Source organism: Sycon ciliatum, chromosome 9 (assembly GCF_964019385.1).
Source record: "Sycon ciliatum chromosome 9, ocSycCili1.1, whole genome shotgun sequence".
NCBI classification, from domain to species: Eukaryota; Metazoa; Porifera; class Calcarea; order Leucosolenida; family Sycettidae; genus Sycon; species Sycon ciliatum.
In genome coordinates, this window is record NC_088651.1 from 13,210,533 (window position 1) to 13,235,367 (window position 24,835).

The 24,835-nt window shown below is 43.9% G+C and overlaps 1 protein-coding gene across 1 annotated transcript; it reads left to right on the plus strand.

Annotated features, from left to right (window-relative positions):
* The first annotated feature begins 10,644 nt into the window (after window positions 1-10,644).
* Window positions 10,645-14,082, plus strand: LOC135825350 (uncharacterized). Its single transcript, XM_065338085.1, has 3 exons — window positions 10,645-10,734; window positions 11,082-11,516; window positions 12,623-14,082. Exons 2-3 carry the CDS (start codon window positions 11,124-11,126, stop codon window positions 13,646-13,648), a joined length of 1,419 nt encoding a protein of 472 aa, XP_065194157.1. The 5' UTR covers window positions 10,645-10,734; window positions 11,082-11,123; the 3' UTR covers window positions 13,649-14,082.
* Window positions 14,083-24,835: the final 10,753 nt, after the last annotated feature.

Genomic DNA, 24,835 nt, shown 5'->3' on the forward strand with positions numbered 1-24,835 from the left:
CGTACATTCCTGTGCTTAGTTCATGCTTTACAAAAATTGTTTTGTTTCTGGTTGCCTGTATGTATATATGTATGTATGTATAACTCATAATCACAAGGTGATCGTAGAGGCATTAATCAGCGAGAGAATTGTGAATGATGTCTCTCAATCCAACTCTATCGTGTGCTGCATGAGAGCCTGCAAGGGAAGACCCGAGGATGATGAAATTGAAATCATAGCAGAAGTTAAACCACTGTTGTGTGCACGTTCAAATGATGCGAACGATTCATGTTTCCTTATGCAGACCCTAACTACCGAACGATCGAGTGTATTTTTGATGGGCATGAGCCTGAGTCTCCGTTCTTGTGCAATCATGCATATGTAGGTTGGTTCTCTTCATGCTATTATGACCTATTTCATAGATGTTGGTTGCCTTGTTGCTTTCTCTCCGCTCTCCTCTCACCTGAGCCATTCTCCACAAGCGAAGCTGTGGACGCAGCATACTGCAGCTACACTTCAACGCCTGAATGCGTATAATAGTAATACTAATAATAATGAGCCTGATTCCGTGATCGTGTGTGTTGTATTTATGTGTGTGTGTGTATATGTGTGTGTGTATGTGTGTGTGTGTGTGTGTGAGTGTGTGTGTTGTTGTTTTTGTTTTATCCCTTAGAGGAAGGAAAAGAGGGTAGCTAACATTGACAATGCATGGCCATCATAAACCCGATCACTTCGGTGACAGTACAACAGGTTTAGCCACCATTGCACAACACGCAATCACCCAAGAGCATTTTGGTCTGAGCAGTGACCCTTTTGACGTATGGTGCGACCGTCTATTAGCCATGTTGTCAATTGCCGACATATTTCAGCTTTGTGGAGTTAACAGTCACTTTCGGAAGCTGCTGCACAACGAATACACGTTCAGACGTCTTTGTAAGGTGAGTACTAATGTGCCATCTATGTGTGTATGTGTGTGTCTGTTTCAAAACCCTCTGTTAAAAAAAATACGTAATCAAGTGATCCGGAGAGTGCTAAATACCCATGTAGGGCAGAGCCTTGTACACAAGACAGATTGGAAGCTGTGTCGCAACTCTGAATTTCACGTATTACTGCGATCATCAGGCAATCTGATGATCATAGTAACACGTGAAACTACGTGAACGTTGCGACACAGGTTCCAATCTTTCTTGTTTTTCAAAAATATACCAACCTAGAGTTTTGATAGGAATCGAAGTGTTCGCATCAATCATTCCAGCACAAACTAACGTTCACACATGCACTATAATATTATCCACACACACGAAAGGTCCAAACTTCGCTTTTTCACATCAGCTATATAAATGTGTGGTTTACTCAATCTGCGTTTAGTTGTTTAATTTTAATTCTGCTGTTGTTATTATTGCACAAAAGATCTTATGTATTGACACTAACATCGAAGTTAGGGTTAAGTACTCTAGCTCTTGGTCATGCGCTCCCCTCTATGTTACGTCAAATGACCCTAGAGTGCTTGACTGAATCCAAAATGTCCTACCCCGTGGCATTGATATCTGATAATCGTTCTTGCAGGACTGAATATACACACCACTCCCAAACGAATGCACAGCTTCCATGCAAATTCACCCATCGACCTTTTGAGTATTACTAAGCTGACAGTATTGTGTGGTTTGATATTGCAGCACAACTCTTTGAGTGATCCCTTGTTCAAATATTATTTGGGAAAGTAGTTTCAATTCTATTGAAATGAAATAAGCAGTGATTATACACGTTTTATGTCATGTTTTACTGTCTTGTTATTGTTTCGTTGTCCCATGCATACAGCACCGGTATCAGATCAGTCCGTATTTGGAGATGTCCTACATACAGATTTCCAAAGTCATCTACATAGCCAATAGGGTAGCTAGCGTGCATTATAGCCATAAGAGAGATTTCATAAACTGCGTGTTCGGTAGCTATGATCGTCGTGTTTTCCAATGCAAAATGCGATTGACTGTGCAATTATCGAGCCTGGTGCTGAGACTGCCTGAAAACGTGAATACGCCTACTAGCTGGACAAGCACTGGGCAGTTGATGTCACTTGCACAAGAGCAGTGCCTGAACGCGGAGGAATCTTGTACCTACCTTCCGAACCTTTCAGCGACGTCGATCAAAGACACGTGCAATGAGGTCACATGTTTCTCTGCTACATACTTTGGCGAGAGTTGGTACAGACTTAAAGACTTAGCGGAATTGTCGTCCGAGAGTTGCAGCTCCATTGAACATTACCAAATTGCTATCATTAAGGATATAGAAAAGGATCTTTCAGAGATGATCCCATACTTGTCCTACACGCACCAATCTTGCAGGCTGGTGGAACTTGCGAAAGGGTTTTACAGCGTCGCAAAGCAAGATGCAACACTACTCTTATCCCTAAAAGATGCGCATTTGATCGCACTTCTCACAAAGCACTTAGATCATACTTGGACCTATAATCCCTTCCTTCATGTTGATATGGAGTATGGATACAGTGACGTGTTAAGCGATGACACATTTGCAACTCGAGAATGGATTGCTGCCACTGCACATCTCGCAACAAGACATTCGGTGATCTATCTCTTCATTAAGAGCAACCGACGAACATGGAAGGTGGAGGATTACTTCACGGCTATTCTTGAGTACAACAAGTTCCGCAAAACTTTGTCACTGTCTAGTCGTCCCTGCCTTAATGCTCTTTATGGAGGCTTGGGTAACTACATACTTGGGTCATCACCAGGGTCGAGGATGATGACTAACGCAGATTGGATTTGCGCCATGAAACGGTATGGCGCTGAACTTGCTGCCAGTACGAACCCGCAAAGCTGATTATTATCTTCTTATTAATCGTTCTTCCGTGGAAAGAAATTACCCATTCGCCCAACTAAGCTCTGCAAAGTCGGTCGCTTGCGATCTGTTGATGACTATGTTTAACTTGCTAACTTGTTCAGTTCAGTTTGATTCTTATTATGTATTTATAATTATAACTAAAAAGCCTATTTGGCGATTGAAATGCGATTAACGCAACGATTGGAGTAAGCTGCGCACTCAGTACAAACACCATTAGTAAATCTTGTTTTCATGTATAATAACTTGTTCCTTGAACGTTTTCGTGGCCATCTCTTCAGAAGGATTACTGGCAAATCAAAAGTAATTCAGAACTCAATATAGATACGCACAATGCAACTAGTAACTCATATTATGAGGTCTGATCTATCATGCTAGCTACTCATGTATTGCGCATGTACTTCAAGTTATTATCACCCGTATAACGCGTATTGTTACGTTATACGCCTTGCTTCACGTGATTACGTCTTGTCTCTATTGGACGCATCCACGCATCCATATTCTGGATTCATGTGTTCTTCTCCTTGCTCTTCTTCCTCACTTGAGAATGTAAATAATTAGTTTATATTACCTTGTCACCAAACTAGAAATAGTTCCTGTTGTCTAGTAGTAGTGGTGTGCACGAGAACATAACAAGGTCCCCAAGTATAATGTCACTGCATTCGAACTTACTTCGTGCATACTCTGTGTAGACGTTCACTGGTATGCGTCTGTCTGCAATGCCAGGGTAGAATGTACTTACTCCTGCGTTGTTTTATCTCTGGGATGTTTTGATGAGTGATTGCCCGCTGAAGTTAAATCAATGAAATTTCCAATTTTTTCATCTATTCCGGCCACTGATCATCTGACTTTCAATTTTCATGGAAGTTTTTGTTTGTGCGAGAGAGAGAGAGAGAGAGAGCAAAAGAGAGAGCGAATTATAACCTTCCTACGTTACCCGTAAAATGGAGGGGATTTGGACCTAGGCGTAATTTGATAACTATTCATGAACTTAAAATTAAAAAATTCACGGTTCGCGTGAGACTCCGCTAGAAGCCGAGTTTTCCGCATCCGCCGTGGGAACGCCACCACCCTCTAGGATCAAAGGCGCAGATGCAGCGTCTAAACGTTGGGAGGTGAGTAGATCAGACCCACCACCAAGTGGTCAAAGACCGAAATCCTATTAGCTGCATCCATGTTAACCTCGTGCCATGCCACGAGTTCCCAATTAACTGTGGGTCGCAGCACGGCTGGAACAATGTATGAACCTATAGTGACGAAAAGGGTCAAGAAACTACAAGTTACGCTAAAAGGTCTACTAAAACCACCAGTTACTTCGTAATTAGCTCATGCGTTATCATTGCACAAAACTGACCATAACTACTGACGTTCTGCAACTAACTTGCTGTTCTTCACCATAAATTTACTATTGGCTCTCCATCTGAGTCCATCCTTGCACACCTGATGAGCCGGCATTATCTACTAGTCTACGGCAAAACGATCGGCGTGTAAAACTGCTGCTTTTAGCTGATGCTTATTTTCCATCTAAATTGTGATAGTCGAAGTATGGTACAGGTCCTCCCTCATTATAACTAGGCCGATTAGTACATAATGAGCCGGCATTATCTACTAGTCTACGGCAAAACGATCGGCGTGTAAAACTGCTGCTTTTAGCTGATGCTTATTTTCCATCTAAATTGTGATAGTCGAAGTATGGTACAGGTCCTCCCTCATTATAACTAGGCCGATTAGTACATAAACCCCGTAAGAAAAATTTAAATCTGAAATCCAATGGCGAAACGTGGCCTATACAACTGTGTACAGGTCCGGTTACAACATAATGCGATAGTACATACAGTTCGTTGTAACGCCCCTTCTACCAGATCCTTCGAGTGCCAAAACCTTCAGTACAAGATCATACGACCTATAGCAAAGCTTGTTCATGGACATTTACGGGCAAAGAATGGATGCAATTGGTATATTTGAAGCAGAGAACGATTTTTTTACTATGTTCACATAGCCAGCTCGAAAAGAATAAGGAAAAACAATGGTACAGAGACTAGGACAAACGTGACAACTAATGAGCAGGCGCTGCACCAAGACGCAGCAGTGATTTTGGGGCATTGATGACTCTGGCGACTTGAGGTCTCGGCGTCACGGCCAAAAGCACGCACCAAAAAAACAAAAACAAAAAATTCACGGTTCGCGTGAGGCTCGGCCAAAGGCCCAGTTTTCCGCATCCGCAGGAACGCCCCCACCCTCTTGGATCAAGGCGCAGATGCAGCTCCTAAGCGGTGGGAGGTGAGTAGATAAGACCCACCACAAAGTGGTCAAAGACCGAAATCCCATTCACTGCATCCATGTTTCCCTCGTGCCAGGCCACGAGTTCCCAATTTACTGTGGGTCGCAGCACGGCTGGAAAAAATCCTTCCGCTTCAAAGCAGGACTTGAACCTGGTACCCTCTGTTTCTCAATCATGGTCTTAGACCATCCCACTATGCCTGCCTGCACGCACCAAAAACAATGAAAAAAGAACAAGATAGAGCTGTACAGGTAAGAAAGATGCAAAAACCCAAGGCTTAACACGAGCGATTGTGGGGGAGAAACTGTCTTAGTATCATACTATTCATAGGGAATCGACTTCCCAGAGCCAGTTTGTGCTGCGAAGATGGCGGTAAAACATTCGTTTTGAATGATTGCATTCTCTTGCTGTGGGGCGGCTGGGATAGGAGAGCGGCAGGGAGGGAATTCCAATCGCTGATGCTGCAGTGTGGGAACGAGCGCTTCAGTGCAGGCGGGGTAGATGCAGGCAGCTGGTGTTGGAGCTGGTGGTCATGGCCACTGACAGCACTGTGCTCGCTGCGAGTTCTGGTGTTGCGATGCACAGATGCAACTCTAGAAGGCACAAGCACAAAAGTAAAAAGGAATTCATGAGAGGCATAGCTTGGTGATAGCTTGTGGGTATTGAAAAAGCACAGAAATATTGCCATGATGGTCGTGTGGATGGCAACTTGGGCGATGAACCTATTAGCGCGGAAAGTATAGATTGTGCGTGAATATATATGTAGACGTGCAAGGTGTGCATTATCAAACTATACCTCATATTGGCCAAATTGCACTGATAACGTTATAAGTCGCCTGTGATTGCATTGTGCGAGAATGTCGGAGTTTCGAAGAAGTCTGTAAACACTTCTTCCGTTAGTGTGTAATAGTGCTCCAAGATATTGTGTTGCATTATTTTATTGAGCCCTCTCCGCTGGGTAAAGGAAAGTTTCCTCCATGTGTAACAGTCCATATTATGTGAACACTACACTTGCCAGCGAAAACCAAGAACAAGTGCTCTCAAAACCAACCCGCGTCACAAGGCCAAACGAAGAACACACGCGCCAATGCTGAAAAACAAAATCGGCCCCACTTGGCCAACGGACACACCAGAGCTGGAATTCAAACATAGGATTCACATTGTTGTCCCCAGCGCGGGCTTGCGAACTTAGAAAAGCGATCCTGTCAGCTTTTCTATTATTGTGTTCACATGGCAAGAAAAACGACACCGCTATGCTACGTAAGTTTCTACGTAAGGTGCTCGGTATTTCACTTCGGCTACGTAAGTCTCTACGTAAGGTGCTCGGTATTAGATCTACCAACGGGTGGTAGCCGCGTGCTGTGCACGTGCACGGCAGACATTGTGTTGCAGTGCAGTCCGTGTTTGGATGTGCATGCGCGAGGAACTTTCTCCTTTGGAACTGCTTCTTGTATGAGCTGTTTCGGATATTTCGTCTCCTAGCCTGGCTTATTTCGTTCCGGCGCTGCTGAGACCTCCTTTCGCGGAATATTACTCAATGACAGGTGAGTTGACCAGTTCCCTTTGATTCAATTGCTTGTGCTGACTCTTTCATTTACGAAAAGTGTGCTGATTTTGGGCGGAATGCAATAAATAATGGAAAAGCTGACAGGATCTCTTTTCCTTTTACGGAGTACTCGATGACAGGTGATCTCTGAGTTGACCGGTTTCCTTCGATTCATTTCCCTTTGCTCACCCTTTCATTTACGGAAACGTGTGCTGATTTTATTCGGATTTAGATCCATTTTTATCTCTTTGCCCTTGTCTACAGTGTGCGAAGAACGCGAGTTCACCTTCTTATTTATTTATTTTATTTATTCACAATCACGTGGCACTAGCCAATGAAATGGTGATGTGGGCGATAGCCAGCCATGGCGGTAATAGAGCTAGAGGGGAGAAAGAAAAAGAATGAAAGGGGAACTGAAAAGCAGGAGAAGCTAGGGCAGGGCTGGATATCAACTAGTATGTTGCATTCTTCAGTAGCTGTGTGAATGTATTGTAACATTGGCAGGATTTTAGATGTGGTGTGTGTGTGTGGTAAGGCTTATGTTAAATGTGTTGTCGAAATACTCATATTCGTTGTACATTAGTACATTACAAGTAAGGCACTGGTCAGTGGCATACTATTGTTGGCAATTCCCAATCTGGAGGGAAAGACTCAAGGACCCATTGACCGAGTTTGCAAAATAAATTCGCATACATTGTATCAGGGAAAATCTCCATTGTGGAGAGGTTCAGTAAACTTGTTTGCTTCATACGAAAACAGCCAATGGGTGCAGTCTCGTCTCGTGAAGATCTCGTACTTGTATGATTGGATTTGTTTCCTCGAGTCTGGGCTGTTTGATTTATTATTTGTGAGTACCACCGAGATTGCACTGCCCCAAATAAAGTTTCGTGCCGCCAAAGCAAGAATTACGATCTGCAATCTGTTTGTAGTACCTGCAAGAATGTGCTGTACATGTATCGTACTTTCTCTGTTCCTGTTTCAGTTGCCGTCATGTTGCTAAAGAAACGTTCAGTAGAGAGGTTCTGCAAAACGAAAATTCGAACGAAGTTTCGCGACAGTCCTTGCGAAAGTGTGTACGAATTTTTGCACGAACTTTGCGTTCTGCACATTTTCGTAGTTTGCGCGGTCCAAGCGCACGTACGCCCTAATCCTATCTCACGAAAGTGTGAACGACAGTTCATTTCGCGTTCCCTGCAAGTTTCGCGTCCAAAGTTGCGAAAGTTCGTGCGAAGTTTCGCACTTCATGACGTAGAACAAAAGTTTGTACGCATTTTCGTTTTGCAGAACCTCTCCAGTGACTCATTTATTTCATACGAGACGAGTCAATGATTTGGTGTGGCTTACAATCTTTCGCTGTAGAAGAAATCTATTTGTATGTCTATTGGAGAAATAATTGTATTCACTGGTTATAAAATAGGTTAAGACAAACTCACAGAATAAATACCATCGGTCCCTTGGTGTTCGTCCTAAAGAGGTTAGACTGGATATCATTCATACTCACCAAAAGATGTGTAAGATTTTATTATTATGGAGTGCCTTGTTTATCTCTCAGTGCCTCCAACCATAGCCTTGCCCCTTTTATCCTCAGGATCAGTGTAGTTGTTGGAACGAGGTGTCGGATTCAGCAATGTATTTGTTTACATTTTAATACATGTTTATTGTTCCTCCTTTGCTGTGTTGTTTTAGACAATCGTGGACTAACAGTTTGAAGTCATTGAACTACTTCAAAAAGTTGTATCGACATCAACAGGATAACGATTTCAGTGCAATATGATGCAGGATGACCTTATCACGATAACCCATGATTATAAACCATTATAAACACAGAATCAACAAAAACATCTGTGACACGCACCTGGTTACATTTCTCAAATAAATCTGATCGAGAGTGGGGAAATCTGAAATATCTGAAAGGCAAGACAATTTTATGAAATTCTGCTACAGCAACATGCACAGAATGACCTCCGTATAAAAAAAGTATCACCACGGTCCACCACTACTCCCATGTTTCCCCGCAGAAGAACATGCTAGTGCCATTTTCTGCAAGAAAAGGCTTGCACATCAATGCGTATAATACGGTATTGATATGATGTGAAGGCCATCATTTACATATTGATCTAAGACATTCCATTGATTGGTGACAGAAAAAACAAAAAGAAATTATAGCAATAAAAACTGCTTTATGGCAGTTTTCTAAAAAAAGTTATTGTGTTCTAGTCCATGGACCCCGTCTAAAAAGTAAGAAATTAACGAAATGTGATAGCCGAAAATTAAAATTTCACACAAAACCTCACAATAATCACACACAGAATGAAAAGCTACATTGTACATGTAGAAGACCTTTCCCCTCATGATCCTCTTTCCTATGCATGCATGACATGCATGTTGCCAATTGTTGGTGCAGTACAAGTTAAGAGTTGAAAGCAGCATTTCAAGTGTTGTGATTATTGTGAGGTTTTGTGTGAAATTTTAATTTTCGGTTATCACATTTCGTTAATTTCTTAATTTTTAGACGGGGTCCATGGACTAGAACACAATAACTTTTTTTAGAAAACTGCCATAAAGCAGTTTGTATTGCTATAAATAGATGGTTTGGACGCAACAACGTTGTAAATGGCCAACTAACTTGCCTCAGCGCCTCCATGAGCGACACTGACTCACGCTGCTATCTGGTGTTCGCGAGGTCGCGCTGGAAACGAAGCGTCTCTGCAAGTTTGTATCCCTGGTGATGTTTGCGCCTGGAGAGCTATAACTATATGATGGACTTCTGGTGTTCTCTGGATGGCAGTCGTGAGTCACTCAAGTGAGGATTCAACTCGGCAGGAAAACCGCGAGTTCCCATATAGGGAGCAACACACTCTTCCCCTACTCTCACCGAAGTCGCACCAACCTCTTCTTCACATTATAATTTTCACTGGTTTAATAATAATAATAAATATTTTTAAAAATAAATACGTTCTTCTTCGATTCCGCGTCAAACGCGGAGCAGAGCACGAATGACACTTTCGCTGCTCCCGCGACTTGATTGTTCTTTGATCGAGTAGCGGTGGATGGCTGCAGCTGTGTGGAACAGTGATAGGTGATGGGAAGAGAGAGAGTTGTAGCGCGGGTTAGCGATAATATAACGAATAGGGTCAGTGCATGCAACCAATGACATAATCATTTACTAAAAATTAATTATTAAATACTTACTTGTATTGGGGCATCAGTCCTTCGTCGATGCCGGGTCAATCGCTCAGTAGATCACGATTGCTGCACGACACGTTCGCCGACCTGTGAAGTGATTTTATTATGCGCAAGTAGCAGTACGTGACTGGGCGTTGCGCGTCCCTAGTCCTGTGAACAGTGGGCTGCGAAATGTACATGACACAAATGACAATCATTGTACAGTAGCTATAGACGGTGTATTATGTACATAATGACTCTGTCATTTGCGAAGAATAGAGTCAGTGCTTGCACTGCAGTCGATGACTATTACGTAATACTAATACTAGGTGTACACGGGGAATCAGTGCGCCAAATAAAGAAGCACACGTGACCATTTTAAAATGCAGTGGCGGTTGTGCGTGTGACAAAGTAATCAGTCAGCTAAATGTGCGTGTGTACATCATGGAGGCCGTGGCGTGCAGCTCTGCGCACTGCTAGCCGTGCAGAGATGATTGCGATAATTATTACCAATACAGGCTCACTGTCTGCTGCCCACGTCTATCTGTGTCGAATACGTAGGTTTCTGCTGTACCACTAAGAGCTTAGTGGATCAACAGTCAGCCATATAGCAGTAATAAACGTTGATAACGCAAAGTGGATGTACTGTGACCTTCTTCTGAGAGACAACTCATTTTACGCCTACGGTATAGTTAGAGCTGAGCTGTCACGTCTCAGGTCTTCACTACACAGTACACTACTCAGCAGTAGTATTAGTAGTAGTATGAAGGTATAAATCAGTGTTCTCGATCTTGCTTACCATCAGTTCACTTGCAGTTTTCGAATCATCAGGCGACCTCAGATATCCCTTTCCCCTGGAAACTGTAGTTGCACCCCGACAACACCAGGTGCAAGTCTCTGCTCCTAGGTAAGTCTAAACTCTGTCAACACACTGGAAAAAATGTCTTCAATTTGTAATGGTTATTAATTATTTGGGACATTTGTTGGTTTCGTTAATTCTATTGAAAGAAAGTATTATAATGCATGCAATAATTAGGAGAGAAAATCGTGTTTTCAATAAGTAATATTTGAGGTGACGCTATTGCCGATTCACACCATGTACATGTTTTTCCCAGATGTATCTATTGCGCTATGCATTATCTGTTTAGCGAATTATTGGTTTGTTTGCTGGTGGCTGTCTATGTGCGGCATATACATGTAGATGTTATTCTATCCTCAACTGTACTGCTCTGTGTCCGTTGGCTGGGTGTGCAGTTGTTCAGGGAAATCAGCAATTTTGTGGAGCGTACATTGGCAATGGATGCCCATCAGAAGCCTGACGTTCGCGACGATGACGCAACCGAGGTAGCCAAGCCACAACATGACATCACTACTGAGAATACATATGCGATGCCAGAGCTAATGGCTGCTGCTAGTCAAACTCTTACTGGTGATGATAAACTCCAGCAAGAGGAATTGCATCTAGAATCCGCAAACAGTGATGCAACGAGATCACAACATGTATCTGAATATCTGCAGGTGATGGAGCAGGGCCCGATCCCGAATGAACTGGACAGTGTTTCATTTGATGTGTTGCAAGGTACATTATTGCCAATGTTGTCAATTCTGGACATCTTTCAGCTGTGTGGAGTTTCGAGGAATGTTAAGAAGCTGCTGCTCAATGAGTACACGTTTAAGCATCTATGCCAGGTGAGTACCAATGTGCAATGTTTTTGTATTGTTTTGAGACTTTATTCAAATTGTTCTATTACAAAAGGAGATCGCAAAGAGGCTCCTTGCTAAGCCAAAGATTCTTTCTTTTTTGCACTGTCTGTTTCCGACCTATTTTCATTTCATTGTCAACCATGTGTTTTGGAGAATGTAGCTGTTCTCACAAGCAGCTGGTGTCGGTGTCGGCGTCCACAGTCGACTGCGGTGGCTGTTGCTGTATATAATTATCTCGCAGAAAGTCAATTCAATAACATTACTCAGTGACAGGTTTAAACTCTTAAAAGAGTCTTCGACAAAATATACAATGAGCCATTCACAACTTGTTGAAACAGACAGACCGGTACAGGTTTATGAACCAATATCATCCCTTACTCCTATGTTCAGTTTAATTCGCAATGGCTGTCATCACCTATGTTGCCACAGCGCAACCATCTATTCCTATCGGCTTGTTGGGAAAGGTCGCTTTTCTTGAATCGTACCTCTCTCATGACATGCCAGGCAAGGCCGAGAAAATGATCGCGACTCATTTCACCATAGTTTGTGCGCAAACCAGTCCCTCAAAAAATCGATCACGAAGTTTTTTGTTAACAGAGGAAGTAAGTCAGCAAAAAGGCACAAAAGCACCGAAAAATGCATCGCGGACCTGACCCTAGCTCCAATGTCGGTTTTGTCCTTTGTTGTTACATTTCCTGACTGTATAATGATCTAGTTACTTTGGTGAACAGTAGGTCACATATCACCACATTCAGTTTTTCATTTATTTTCCATGATTACATTGGCTCAACATCCGAGTTCAAACTTCAGGAATGAACAAGTCGATTGTAAATGCTACACTACAGCAGGATGAAAGTGTACATGTATTATTAATTTTGAAATATAAAAACAATATTCAAGGGATCCGCGTCGGCATCGCTTGAATGTTTAAAACCATGTATTTACTTACATGTAAATTTACGTCCCTGGTTTAAGATTTGGTGGTTAAAGCCTTTGTTCTTCATAATTGTCCTGTTTGAAACTCCCTGAAACTAATGAATGCAACGATATTTTCTGTATTTGTCATTTTTATGTGCTTCCATCCCATGCAGAAGCGGTATCATCTCAGTCCTTACTTGGAAATGTCGTATATTCGAGCTGCACGAATTCTCTACATAGCAGGCAGTGTGGCTAGCCTGCATCATAGCCTGTGGGATAGCATAAAAGATTTCGTTGTCGAAAGAGCTAATCGCTGGGTTTTCGACCGTAAGTATATATTGCTCAAGCAATTAAGGAGTCTGGCGTTGATGGCGCCTCCAACTACCGGTGAATTCACAAGCTGGACCTTCTCTTGTTTACAGAGTGATCTGATCCATGTAGACTTATTCCTCGTAGCTGAAGCTTGTGACATTCTTCCCAACCTTTCGCCTGGGTTGTTTCAGGACAAAAGGACAGACTCATCTGATGGAGATGCAGACATGAATGTGTATAGAATAGAAGACGTGACGACCTGGTTACAAGATATATGTGGCTCTACTGAAGAGTGCCAAGAAGCTATGATCGAACATTTTCAACAGGATATCCCAAAGCTGGTATTATGTTTACCCTACGTGAACCGTTCCAGGAGGCTTGTTGATGTTGCACAATGTTTTTACAGTATTGCAATTCACGACACAAGATTATTGGCAGCCCTGAGCACGGTATGTCCCTACTTTTGTGAATATGGTCTGGAGCGAATCATTCCTAGATGGACGTATAATCCCTTCGTTCATTGGGATTTCGTCAGTAAGAACAAGTGTGCTGAACACGAGGCTGCGATTTCAACAAATCATTGGATACACGCCGTCGGGCAGTTCGCAACCAAACATTCTGTTGTCAAGCTCCTGATAATGGGAAGCATGCGGACGGTTCCTATCGAGGATTATTTCATGGCTGTCATGGAGTATGAAGACTTCTTGAAGGGATTGCCAAAGTCCAGTATCCCTGATCGTGCAACTCTCTACCTACATTTGGGAAGTTACCTACAACCTGCCTTACAAGGAACACATTCTAGGAAGGAATGGACAGCAGACGAATTGTTCAAAGCCATGGTGGATTATGGCAAGGTGCTGGCTACGAAAAGTCTCGAAACGGCGTGATGAAGAAGAACGAATGAGAGAAATATGAGCAGCAGAATGCCAGTATCACAACAGCCAGTGCAGTTTTGTGCCCCCATTGTCATGATTTCTGGACGGGTGCATTGCTAAAGATTGGTGAATTTTTCATTTTGTAAACTTCCTTTGTGAACAGCTGTCATTTTCAGCGTGTCTCTGTATTACTGGAACTAGTTGCATTGTGAATGCGAGTTTTGAAAACTGTTAGCGTTGGTAAATGTACGAATACCATCTTCTGTAAACATTCCGACCAATTAAATTTAAGTAATCTCAATTTCGATCTTTCTCTGTTCAGGATCCTCGTTACTTGTTCATTTCCCTGCAATATAACCCTGTTTTCATGAATTTTGTTTCGCTAGAAGAAATCCAATGACCTTGCTCCTGGTAAACCAATCCGTGTCTTTTCACGTTTTCATTGCTTAGAGCTGGTTTCCTTTTCATCATTGTATCCAGTTCCGGAAATATTCTATAATGAAAACTCTGCCACTTTGCTGATGTCTAGGGATTCTTGGAATGCACGTCATCCGGAAGTAGCATATGAGAGGGCTTCGGTCGTTGCCTTCCATTGTGAAACGGTATTTGTTATCAATCGCAGTAAGATCACGGGCATGGGTACTATTCGAACACACCACATAGAAGCATAGCGTAATGCATGAATTACACGTACCAGTACGTCGACCACAGTTGAAATGTACTTTCAACAACCGATCATCTAGGATCACCTTCCTTCCAGGATGCTCTCAAAACAGCCATCTAATAGAAATTTTGTTTGCACCTTCCTTCATAGACAATGGCCAGATGGTTAGAATTTTAGGTTGGGACTAGGGCCGGAGGAGGATGACCGGAAGTTCAGCAATAGTATAAACAGTAACTATGGCGGGGATTTATTCCCAGTATAATGTGCCTTACAGTGTCACTTGAATGCTTTAACTGGCCCAAAAAACCTCTATAATTGAAGTTATAGTGAGATACTAGCGCTGAGGTCAATAGCGGTGGTGCAAAGTACTCTAAAGTAAGTTCAGATTGCTTTAAAAGTTGCTGGAGAACAGGGAAGAATTTTAAGTTGTGGAAAACGTTCAATGGTAGTCAATATGTTTGAGGCCAACACCTGGACTCTGTGACAATGCTTGATCTAGTGGGTGCCTGCGGGGAGGGGGTTCTATTCTCTGAAGTTGGCATTGCTTGTTGGTGTAGATACTTTGGTTTTTCTGTCCTCTGACCTCTTCGATTTCACTCACCATGCAGCCCAGGCTGAGTCTTTCGGAAAATAGTCAGTCCACATTGCTCAGAAAACCCGCCAGAGCGGTTGCCCGTGAACCCGGACAACACGGTGATGAGATAATGCCATCCTTCATTAGTTCTTCTTCAATAACGCGTCAATTGCGGAGCAGAGAGCGAATGACACGTATGTCGTTAGCTGCTCCCGCAACGTGATTGTATTTTTCTCGAGTAGCCGTAGATGGCTGCAGCTGGGTTGAACAGTGATAGACGGTGGAAAGAGAGAAAAATGTAGCGCGCGTGAGCGATAATTATAACGAATAGGATCAGTGCATGCAACCAAAGACATTCGCTAAAAACGTGTATTGGTGCATATCAGTCCTTCGTCGATGCCAGGGTAGCTAGCGTGCATTATAGCCATAAGAGAGATTTCATAAACTGCGTGTTCGGTAGCTATGATCGTCGTGTTTTCCAATGCAAAATGCGATTGACTGTGCAATTATCGAGCCTGGTGCTGAGTCTGCCTGAAAACGTGAATACGCCTACTAGCTGGACAAGCACTGGGCAGTTGATGTCATTTGCACAAGAGCAGTGCCTGAACGCGGAGGAATCTTCTACCTACCTTCCGAACCTTTCAGCGACGTCGATCAAAGACACGTGCAATGAGGTCACATGTTTCTCTGCTACATACTTTGGCGAGAGTTGGTACAGACTTAAGGGGGCACATCACCCATAAATTTCATATGGCATTCAATTGACCGTAACTTTGGTGTTTCTCAGTGGATTTGAGTGAAATTTTGACCACACACTCCTGCCACTATGCTGGCCCTCAGGACATGATTTACAAGTTCTTGCGCCTCACTGACAGGCTTTCCAGGCCGGAAAAACTCAAATTTCCGGCATAGTGCTACGGCGTGCGAGCCACCCAGGAGCCAAAAAAATGCATTTACATTTTTTTCACATTTTCGTGCCCATTCTGTCCGTGCGCGGGATCCAAACCTAAAACAAGTCCAGAAGCAGCCATGGGTTGTGGGGTAGGGCCCCTCAACGTGGCCCTGGAATTTGTCACAACGGAACGAGTGGGCGTTCTCTCACGGACTCCCACAGACCCAAGTCAATTTTTGATTTTTTTTAGGTTTAGCACGTGCTACGAGGTCGTACCTTTGATACAACATCCAGTGCTGGGACCTCCACAGCAAGCAATTTCCACAGCGCTGCACACCAAATCCAGGATGCCCTCAGAAACCGGCAAAGACTGCCACTCACGTTTCACTACTGCCTAGTACTGAATCCTACCTGACTTCTTGACACGACTCAAACTTGCCAAAGTCACTACAGTCCATTTCAAAACTATAGACGCGTACCTAGGCAAAAACCGTTATGCCAGCATCTATACCACATAAAATCTGTGATCACTTTGTGCATACATTTTTCCAAATTGGGCGTCTGTTATCCAATCCTTTAGAAACTATATGAGAGTAATTGTGGAGCGATCCTGAGCAATATACCGAAAACTATTCTCAAAAAGTTCCAGCCAAATTTGAAATATTTTAAAAACCCTACGCGTCTATAGATTTGAAATGCACTGTAAATCAACGTCAACTACAATAATCAAGCCACATATCTGCAACGTCACGAGAGTGCTGGCAAAAGTCCTGCTGCACGGCGGCGGGCTTCGCCCGCCGCCGTGCAGCACAATACGTGTTTTTTTAACGTGAATTTTGGACTTTTTTGGACTTGGGGCAAAATTCTGCACACTTCGCGTGTTTCCATAATACGACAAATTGCGCACGGTCTGCTCACATTCAAATACAGTGCTGCCAACAAATGACAGCATGCAACAAAAACATCTTTCCTTGCAAGGGCACATTGTCGGCCATAACTCTTGAACGGCTGGTCAGATAGGGACACAATTTTCAGAGAATTTGCAGCTATTCATGCTCTTTCAACTGACGTAGCACTCAATATGAATTTACAAATTCGATTTTTCAGCGAATTTTTGGGTAGTCTGCCACCTTAAATACTTAGCGGATTTGTCGTCCGAGAGTTGCAGCTCCATTGAACATTACCGAAGTGCTATCATTATGGATATAGAAAAGGATCTTTCAGAGATGATCCCATACTTGTCCTACACGCACCGCTCTTGCAGGCTGGTGGAACTTGCGAAAGGGTTTTACATCGTCGCAAAGCAAGATGCAACACTACTCTTATCCCTAAAAGATACGCATTTGATCGCACTTCTCACACAGCACTTAGATCATACTTGGACCTATAATCCCTTCCATCATGTTGATATGGAGTATGGATACAGTGACGTGTTAAGCGATGACACATTTGCAACTCGAGAATGGATTGCTGCCACTGCACATCTCGCAACAAGACATTCGGTGATCTATCTCTTCATTAAGAGCAACCGACGAACATGGAAGGTGGAGGATTACTTCACGGCTATTCTTGAGTACAACAAGTTCCGCAAAACTTTGTCACTGTCTAGTCGTCCCTGCCTTAATGCTCTTTATGGAGGCTTGGGTAACTACATACTTGGGTCATCACCAGGGTCGAGGATGATGACTAACGCAGATTGGATTTGCGCCATGAAACGGTATGGCGCTGAACTTGCTGCCAGTACGAACCCGCAAAGCTGATTATTATCTTCTTATTAATCCTTCTTCCGTGGAAAGAAATTAACTAAGCTCTGCAAAGTCGGTCGCTTGCAATCTGTCGATGACTATGTTTAACTTGCTAACTTGTTCAGTTCAGTTTGATTCTTATTATGTATTTATAATTATAACTAAAAAGCCTATGTGGAGATTGAAATGTGATTAACGCGACGATTAGAGTAAGCTGCGCACTCAGTACAAACACCATTAGTAAATCTTATTTTCATGTATAATAACTTGTTCCTTGAACGTTTTCGTGGCCATCTCTTCAGAAGGATTACAGGCAAATCAAAAATAATTCAGAACTCAATATAGATACGCACAATGCAAGTAGTAACTCATATTATGAGGTCTGATGTATCATGCTAGCTACTCATGTATTGCGCATGTACTTCAAGTTATTATCACCCGTATAACGCGTATTGTTACGTTATACGCCTTGCTTCACGTGATTACGTCATATCTCTATTGGACGCATCCACGCATCCATATTCTGAATTCATGTGTTCTTCTCCTTGCTCTTCTTCCCCACTTGAGAATGTAAATAATTAGTTTCTATTATCTTGTCACCAAACTAGAAATAGTTCCTGTTGTCTAGTAGTAGTGGTGTGCACGAGAACATAACAAGGTCCCCAAGTATAATGTCACTGCATTCGAACTTACTTCGTCCATACTCTGTGAAGACGTTCACTGGTATGCGTCTGTCTGCAATGCCAGGGTAGAATGTACTTACTCCTGCGTTGTTTTATCTCAGGGATGTTTTGATGAGTGATTGCCCGCTTAAGTTAAATCAATGAAATTTCCAATTTTTCATCTATTCCGGCCACCGATCATCTGACTTTCAATTTTCATGGAAGTTTTTGTTTGTGCGAGAGAGAGAGAGAGAGAGCGAAAGAGAGAGCGAATTATAACCTTCCTACGTTACCCGTAAATTGGAGGGGATTTGGACCCAGGCGTAATTTGATAACTAATCGTGAACTTAAAATAAAAAAATTCACGGTTCGCGTGAGACTCCGCTAGAAGCCGAGTTTTCCGCATCCGCCGTGGGAACGCCACCACCCTCTAGGATCAAAGGCGCAGATGCAGCGCCTAAACGTTGGGAGGTGAGTAGATCAGACCCACAACCAAGTGGTCAAAGACCGAAATCCCATTAGCTGCATCCATGTTAACCTCGTGCCAGGCCACGAGTTCCCAATTAACTGTGGATCGCAGCACAGCTGGAAAAATGTATGAACCTATAGTGACGAAAAGGGTCAAGAAACTACAAGTTACGCTAAAAGGTCTACTAAAACCACCAGTTACTTCGTAATTAGCTCATGCGTTATCATTGCACAAAACTGACCATAACTACTGACGTTCTGCAACTAACTTGCTGTTCTTCACCATAAATTTACTATTGGCTCTCCATCTGAGTCCATCCTTGCACACCTGATGAGCCCGCCTTATCTACTAGTCTACGGCAAAACAATCGGCGTGTAAAACTGCTGCTGTTAGCTAATGCTTATGCTTATTTTCCATCTAAATTGTCATAGTCGAAGTATGGTTCAGGTCCTCCCTCATTATAACGAGGACGATTAGTACATAAACCCCGTAAGAAAAATTGAAATCTGAAATCCAATGGCGAAACATGGCCTATACAACTGTGTACGGGTCCGGTTACAACATAATGCGATAGTACATAGAGTTCGTTGTAACGCCCCTTCTACCAGATCCTTCGAGTGCCAAAACCTTCAGTACAAGATCATACGACCTATAGCAAGGCTTGTTCATGGACATTTACGGGCACAGAATGGATCCAATTGGTATATTTGAAGCAGAGAACGATTTGTTTACTATGTTTACATAGCCAGCTCGAAAAGAATAAGGAAAAACAATGGTACAGAGACTAGGACAAACGTGACAACTAATGAGCAGGCGCTGCACCAAGACGCAGCAGTGATGGTGGGGCATTGATGACTCTGCCGACTTGAGGTCTCGGCGTCACGGCCAAAAGCACGCACCAAAAACAATGAAAAAAAGAACAAGATAGAGCTGTACAGGTAAGAAAGATGCAAAAACCCAAGGCTTAACACGAGCGATTGTGGGGGAGAAACTGTCTTAGTATCATACTATTCAGAGGGAATCGACTTCCCAGAGCCAGTTTGTGCTGCGAAGATGGCGGTAAACATTCGTTTTGAATGATTGCATTATCTTGCTGTGGGGAGGCTGGGATAGGAGAGCGGCAGGGAGGGAATTCCAATCGCTGATGCTGCAGTGTGGGAACGAGCGCTTCAGTGCCAGCGGGGTAGATGCAGGCAGCTGGTGTTGCAGCTGGTGGTCATGGCAACTGGCAGCACTGTGCTCGCTGCGAGTTCTGGGGTCGCGATGCAATAAAGCAACTCTAGAAGTCACAAGCACAAAAGGAAATAGGAACTCAAGAGAGGCATAGCTTGGTGATAGCTTGTGGGTATTGTTTCAGCACAGAAATATTGCCATGATGGTCGTGTGTATGGCAACTTGGGCGAGGAAGCTATTAGCGCGGAAAGTATAGATTGTGCGTGAATATACATGTAGACGTACAAGTGTAGTATCCCTGCCCGTCCAATACGGAAGTAGTACGGAACTAATACGGAGCTTTGCCTGATGTATATTTAGTGTATCTCCGTAAAACAGAGAGGTTCCAGGCTGTCCAAGAGAGTGCTCAATACCGAGTGGTAGAGCTGGTTCAAACAATAGGAGGACAGAGGAAGTGTTTTTACTCAGAGTTTCACGCACTAAGCGATCATCAGAAAACAGTATTTGGAAATCTGGATCAGTTTTGGTTTATATCCTCACAAAGCAAAGTGTAAATAGCGGCAGTGCAAAGCGTGAATGACAGCAAGTGGTGAAAGGTGACAACCACTGGAGCTTGGTGTCTCTTACTTAATTAGGTGATGGCTGTAGCTGGTTTAAAGTTCCGAAGGTAGTATCTATTCTCATGGCGACACTTCGACACAAGCTCACTCCTTTTGTTTAGAGAGAGGTGCTTGGGTGCTTGCGCGATTGCCAATTTTTCCGCCAGGCACAGGTTGCACCTTTTGCTTTTGTTGCTGTAGGCCGCTGCTCTGCGGTGTACCGCCCATTGAATGCTGCATGCCTTCCCTACATCCTTTTTGGTCCAGACGTACTGCGATAGGCGGGTGTCCTTCTCGTGTTGTCTGTGGCGGAATGAGGATTGGTGGTTATAGTAGCGTTGTTTGAATGTTGTTGCTGTTAATCCAGTATATTCCTTCTTCTCCATACCTGCGGTGACTCTTGCCTTATATACGATACTCTCCGTTAGACACGCTCCGTCCAGTGGACACGAGTCTTTCGCCCGACAGTTACAAGTCCTGGTATCGTTGTCACCTCCGTTAGCTTGTTTCTTGGGTCGTAGGATCGTGTTATTGTGTTGCTTGATGATAGTGGCCATATTCTGCATGCAACTGTAGCTAACCTTTACAGAGTTCCGGTTGAAGATTTTGTTGAGGCTTGAGCCTTTGGGGAAGTGTTTGGCTACTAGCTGGAGGAAGCGATGTCCAACGTTGGTGGCGACGTTCTTGCTAAATGGTGGGTTGAACCATATGATGTTCCGAGGGCGATTCCTTTTCTTCTTCTTCTTTGTCTCGTCCGTTTTACGCTCGTCAAAATACTGTACGTTCTCCCGGTATCCACTCTTCCTCAGCGCGTCACTGTAGATCGGAGTCGCATCTATGAAGACGTCTTCATCATTGGAAATATCTGTTAGTCTTCTGCTGATCGATGCAGGTAGGTTCTGGATGATTGTAGGTGGATGGTTTGACTGGCAGTTGATGTACATCGGCTTGTCGTTCGGTTTCCGGTAAGGGCAGTACTTTCCGGTGGTCAGGTCCAATGTCACGTCCAGAAAGTCGACTCTCTTCAGGTTTGTCTGTATCGTTATCTTCAGTCCGAGGTTCTGGAATATTTTGGTCATCTCCTTTCTTATTCGGTCAGCTTCATGTCCTGATGCATTCCTGAACACAGCCAGGCCGTCGTCGCGATACAACCCGACGTCTCGGCCGTTGAACACGTCCGCTATCATGGCGAGGGCGAAGGCTCCAACAAGCTCACACACCTCAGCCCCATCATAGCACCCCATTGTGACGTCAAAGTGCTCGTTGTGTCTCTTCACCCAGTGCCTCTCCAAGCCGAACAGCAGAGATCGCCTGGCGTGGAATATTATGTCACCCTCCTCCTGGGAGATGTCCGTGTAGCGGCGGGCGAATTCGACGGATCTCTGGAGGAGGTCTTCGGAGATTGAGGGGTAGAAATCTACGATGTCAAAGCACACGAATATGCAGTTTTCTTTCTCTGGTATTCTTGAGAACCACTCTATCACCGCTGCCGTGTTCCTCCATGCATTAATCTGCAGCTGGGGACGGAGTTGTTTTAGAGCGGTATCCAGTATAGACTTCGAGACTATGCCGATTTCACTCTTTGAGGGATTAATGAGCCGGCATGGCAGGGACCGGGAAAAGTTGTCTTTATGGTCCTTCAGCGTGATGTATGCGTCCTTCTTCGCCATTGCATCCATTCTGTCGTCCAGCTCCAGCGTCGCAGCAATTGTCTGAGCTTCCGTATCTCCGTATGTAAGTGCACGGCGTCTGCTGCATTAAAGCGGCTGCGCATTTCTGTTTTGAGTAAGATAAGATAGCAACGACAAAGCTAACTCGAAGAAGAAGTAGTCAACCTCTAGGTGTGCACCGGACAGAAAGTCATTTATTATTATTCTTCTTTAACTTCTAATATATCCTAGGTGTGTACCTAAGAGAATAATAATAAAAGATAACTCGTGTTAATTGCATCGCGCCTACCACTCGGCTACCTGTTACACAACGTGTGCATTATCAAACTATACATCATAGTGGACAAATTGCACTAATAACGTTTTAAGGGGGCAGCCTACCCATAAATTTCATATGGCATTCAATTGACCGTAACTTTGGTGTTTCTCAGTGGATTTGAGTGAAATTTTGACCACACACTCCTGCCACTATGCTGGCCCTCAGGACATGATTTACAAGTTCTTGCGCCTCACTGACAGGCTTTCCAGGCCGGAAAAACTGAAATTTCCGGCATAGTGCCACGGTGTGCGAGCCACCCAGGAGCCAAACAAATGCATTTACATTTTTTCACATTTTCGTGCCCATTCTGTCCGTGCGCGGGACCCAAACCTAAAACAAGTCCAGAAGCAGCCATGGGTGGTGGGGTAGGGCCCCTCAACGTGGCCCTGGAATCTGTCACAACGGAACGAGTGGGCGTTGTCTCACGGACTCCCACAGACCCAAGTCAATTTTTGAATTTTTTTAGGTTTAGCACGTGCTACGAGGTCGTACCTTTGATACAACATCCAGTGCTGGGACCTCCACAGCAAGCAATTTCCACAGCGCTGCACACCAAATCCAGGATGCCCTCAGAAACCGGCAAAGACTGCCACTCACGTTTCACTACTGCCTAGTACTGAATCCTACCTGACTTCTTGACACGACTCAAACTTGCCAAAGTCACCAAATCAACGTCAACTACAATAATCAAGCCACATATCTGCAACGTCACGAGGGTGCTGGCAAAAGTCCTGCTGCACGGCGGCCCAATACGTGTTTTTTTAACGTGATTTTTTGGACTTTTTTGGACTTGGGGAAAAATTCTGCACACTTTCGCGTGTTTCCATAATACGACAAGTTGCGCACGGTCTGCTCACATTCAAATACAGTGCTGCCAACAAATGACAGCATGCAACAAAAAAATCTTTCCTTGCAAGGGCACATTTTCGGCCATAACTCTTGAACGGCTGGTCAGATAGGGACACAATTTTCAGAGAATTTGCAGCTATTCATGCTCTTTCAACTGACGTAGCACTCAATATGAATTTACAAATTCGATTTTTAAGCGAATTTTTGGGTAGTCTGCCACCTTAAGTTGACTGTGATTGCATTGTGCGAGAAATACGGAGTTCCGAAGAAGTCTGTGAACACTTCTTCCGCTTGTGTGTAATAGTGCTCCAAGATATTGTGTTTCATTATTTTATTGAGCCCTCTCCGCTGGGTAAAGGAAAGTTTCCTCCATGTGTAACAGTCCATATTATGTGAACACTACACTTGCCATCGAAAACCAAGAACAAATGCTCTGAAAACCAACCCGCGTCACAAGGCCAAACCAAGAACACACGCGTCAATGCTCAAGAACAAAATCGGTCCCACTTGTCCAACGGACACACCAGAGCTGGAATTCAAACATAGGAATCACATTGTTGTCCCCAGCGCGGGCTTGCGAATTAGATGGTTTGGAGGCAACAACGTTGTAAATGGCCAACTGTCCTCAGCGCTTGTTCAGCGCCTCCATGAGCGACACTGACTCCCGCCGCCATCTGGTGTTCACGAGGTCGCGCTGGAAACGGAGCGTCTCTGAAACTTTGTATCCCTGGTGATGTTTGCGCCTGGAGAGCTATAAGTGGTGCTCTTCGGGCGCAATCATTCTCAGCCTACTCAAGCTCAACTGATGAGGGGTGAACACTGTGTTTTGAGCAGGGAGTGGTGCTTTCTTGCAGGGTTGCCGAGTGGACAGTTCGATTGACTTCTGATGGCAGTCGTGAGTCACTCAAGTGAGGATTCAATTCGGCAGGAAAACCGCGAGTTCCCATGTAGGGAGCAACACACTCTTCCCCTACTCTCGCCGAAGTCGCACCAACCTCTTCTTTACATCAAAATTTTCACTGGTTGAATATTACGAATAGGGTCAGTGCATGCAACCAATGACATTCACTAAAAACTTACTTGTATTGGGGCATCAGTCCTTTGTCGATGCCGGGTCAATCGCTGAGTAGATCACGATTGCTGCATGACGCGTTCGCCGACCTGTGAAGTGATTTTATTATGCGCAAGTAGCAGTAAGTGACTGGGCGTTGCGCAGCCCTAGTCCTGTAAACAGTGGGCTGCGAAATGTACATGACCCAAATAACAATCATTGTACAGTAGCTATAGACAGTGTATTATGTACATAATGACTCTATTCCTAATGGCATTTGCCAAGACTGGAGTCAGTGCCTGCCTGCTTTACAGCCGATGACTATTACGTAAGAGGTGTACACGGCCGGGGATCAGTTCGGCAGGTAAAGTACACGTGACCATTGTAAAATGGAGTGGCGGTTGTGCGTGTGACAAATGCACAGTAATCAGCCTGCTAAATGTGCGTGTGTACATCATGGAGGCTGTAGCATGCAGCTCTGCAGACTGCTAGCCGTGCAGAGATGATTGCAGAGATGATTGCGATAATTATT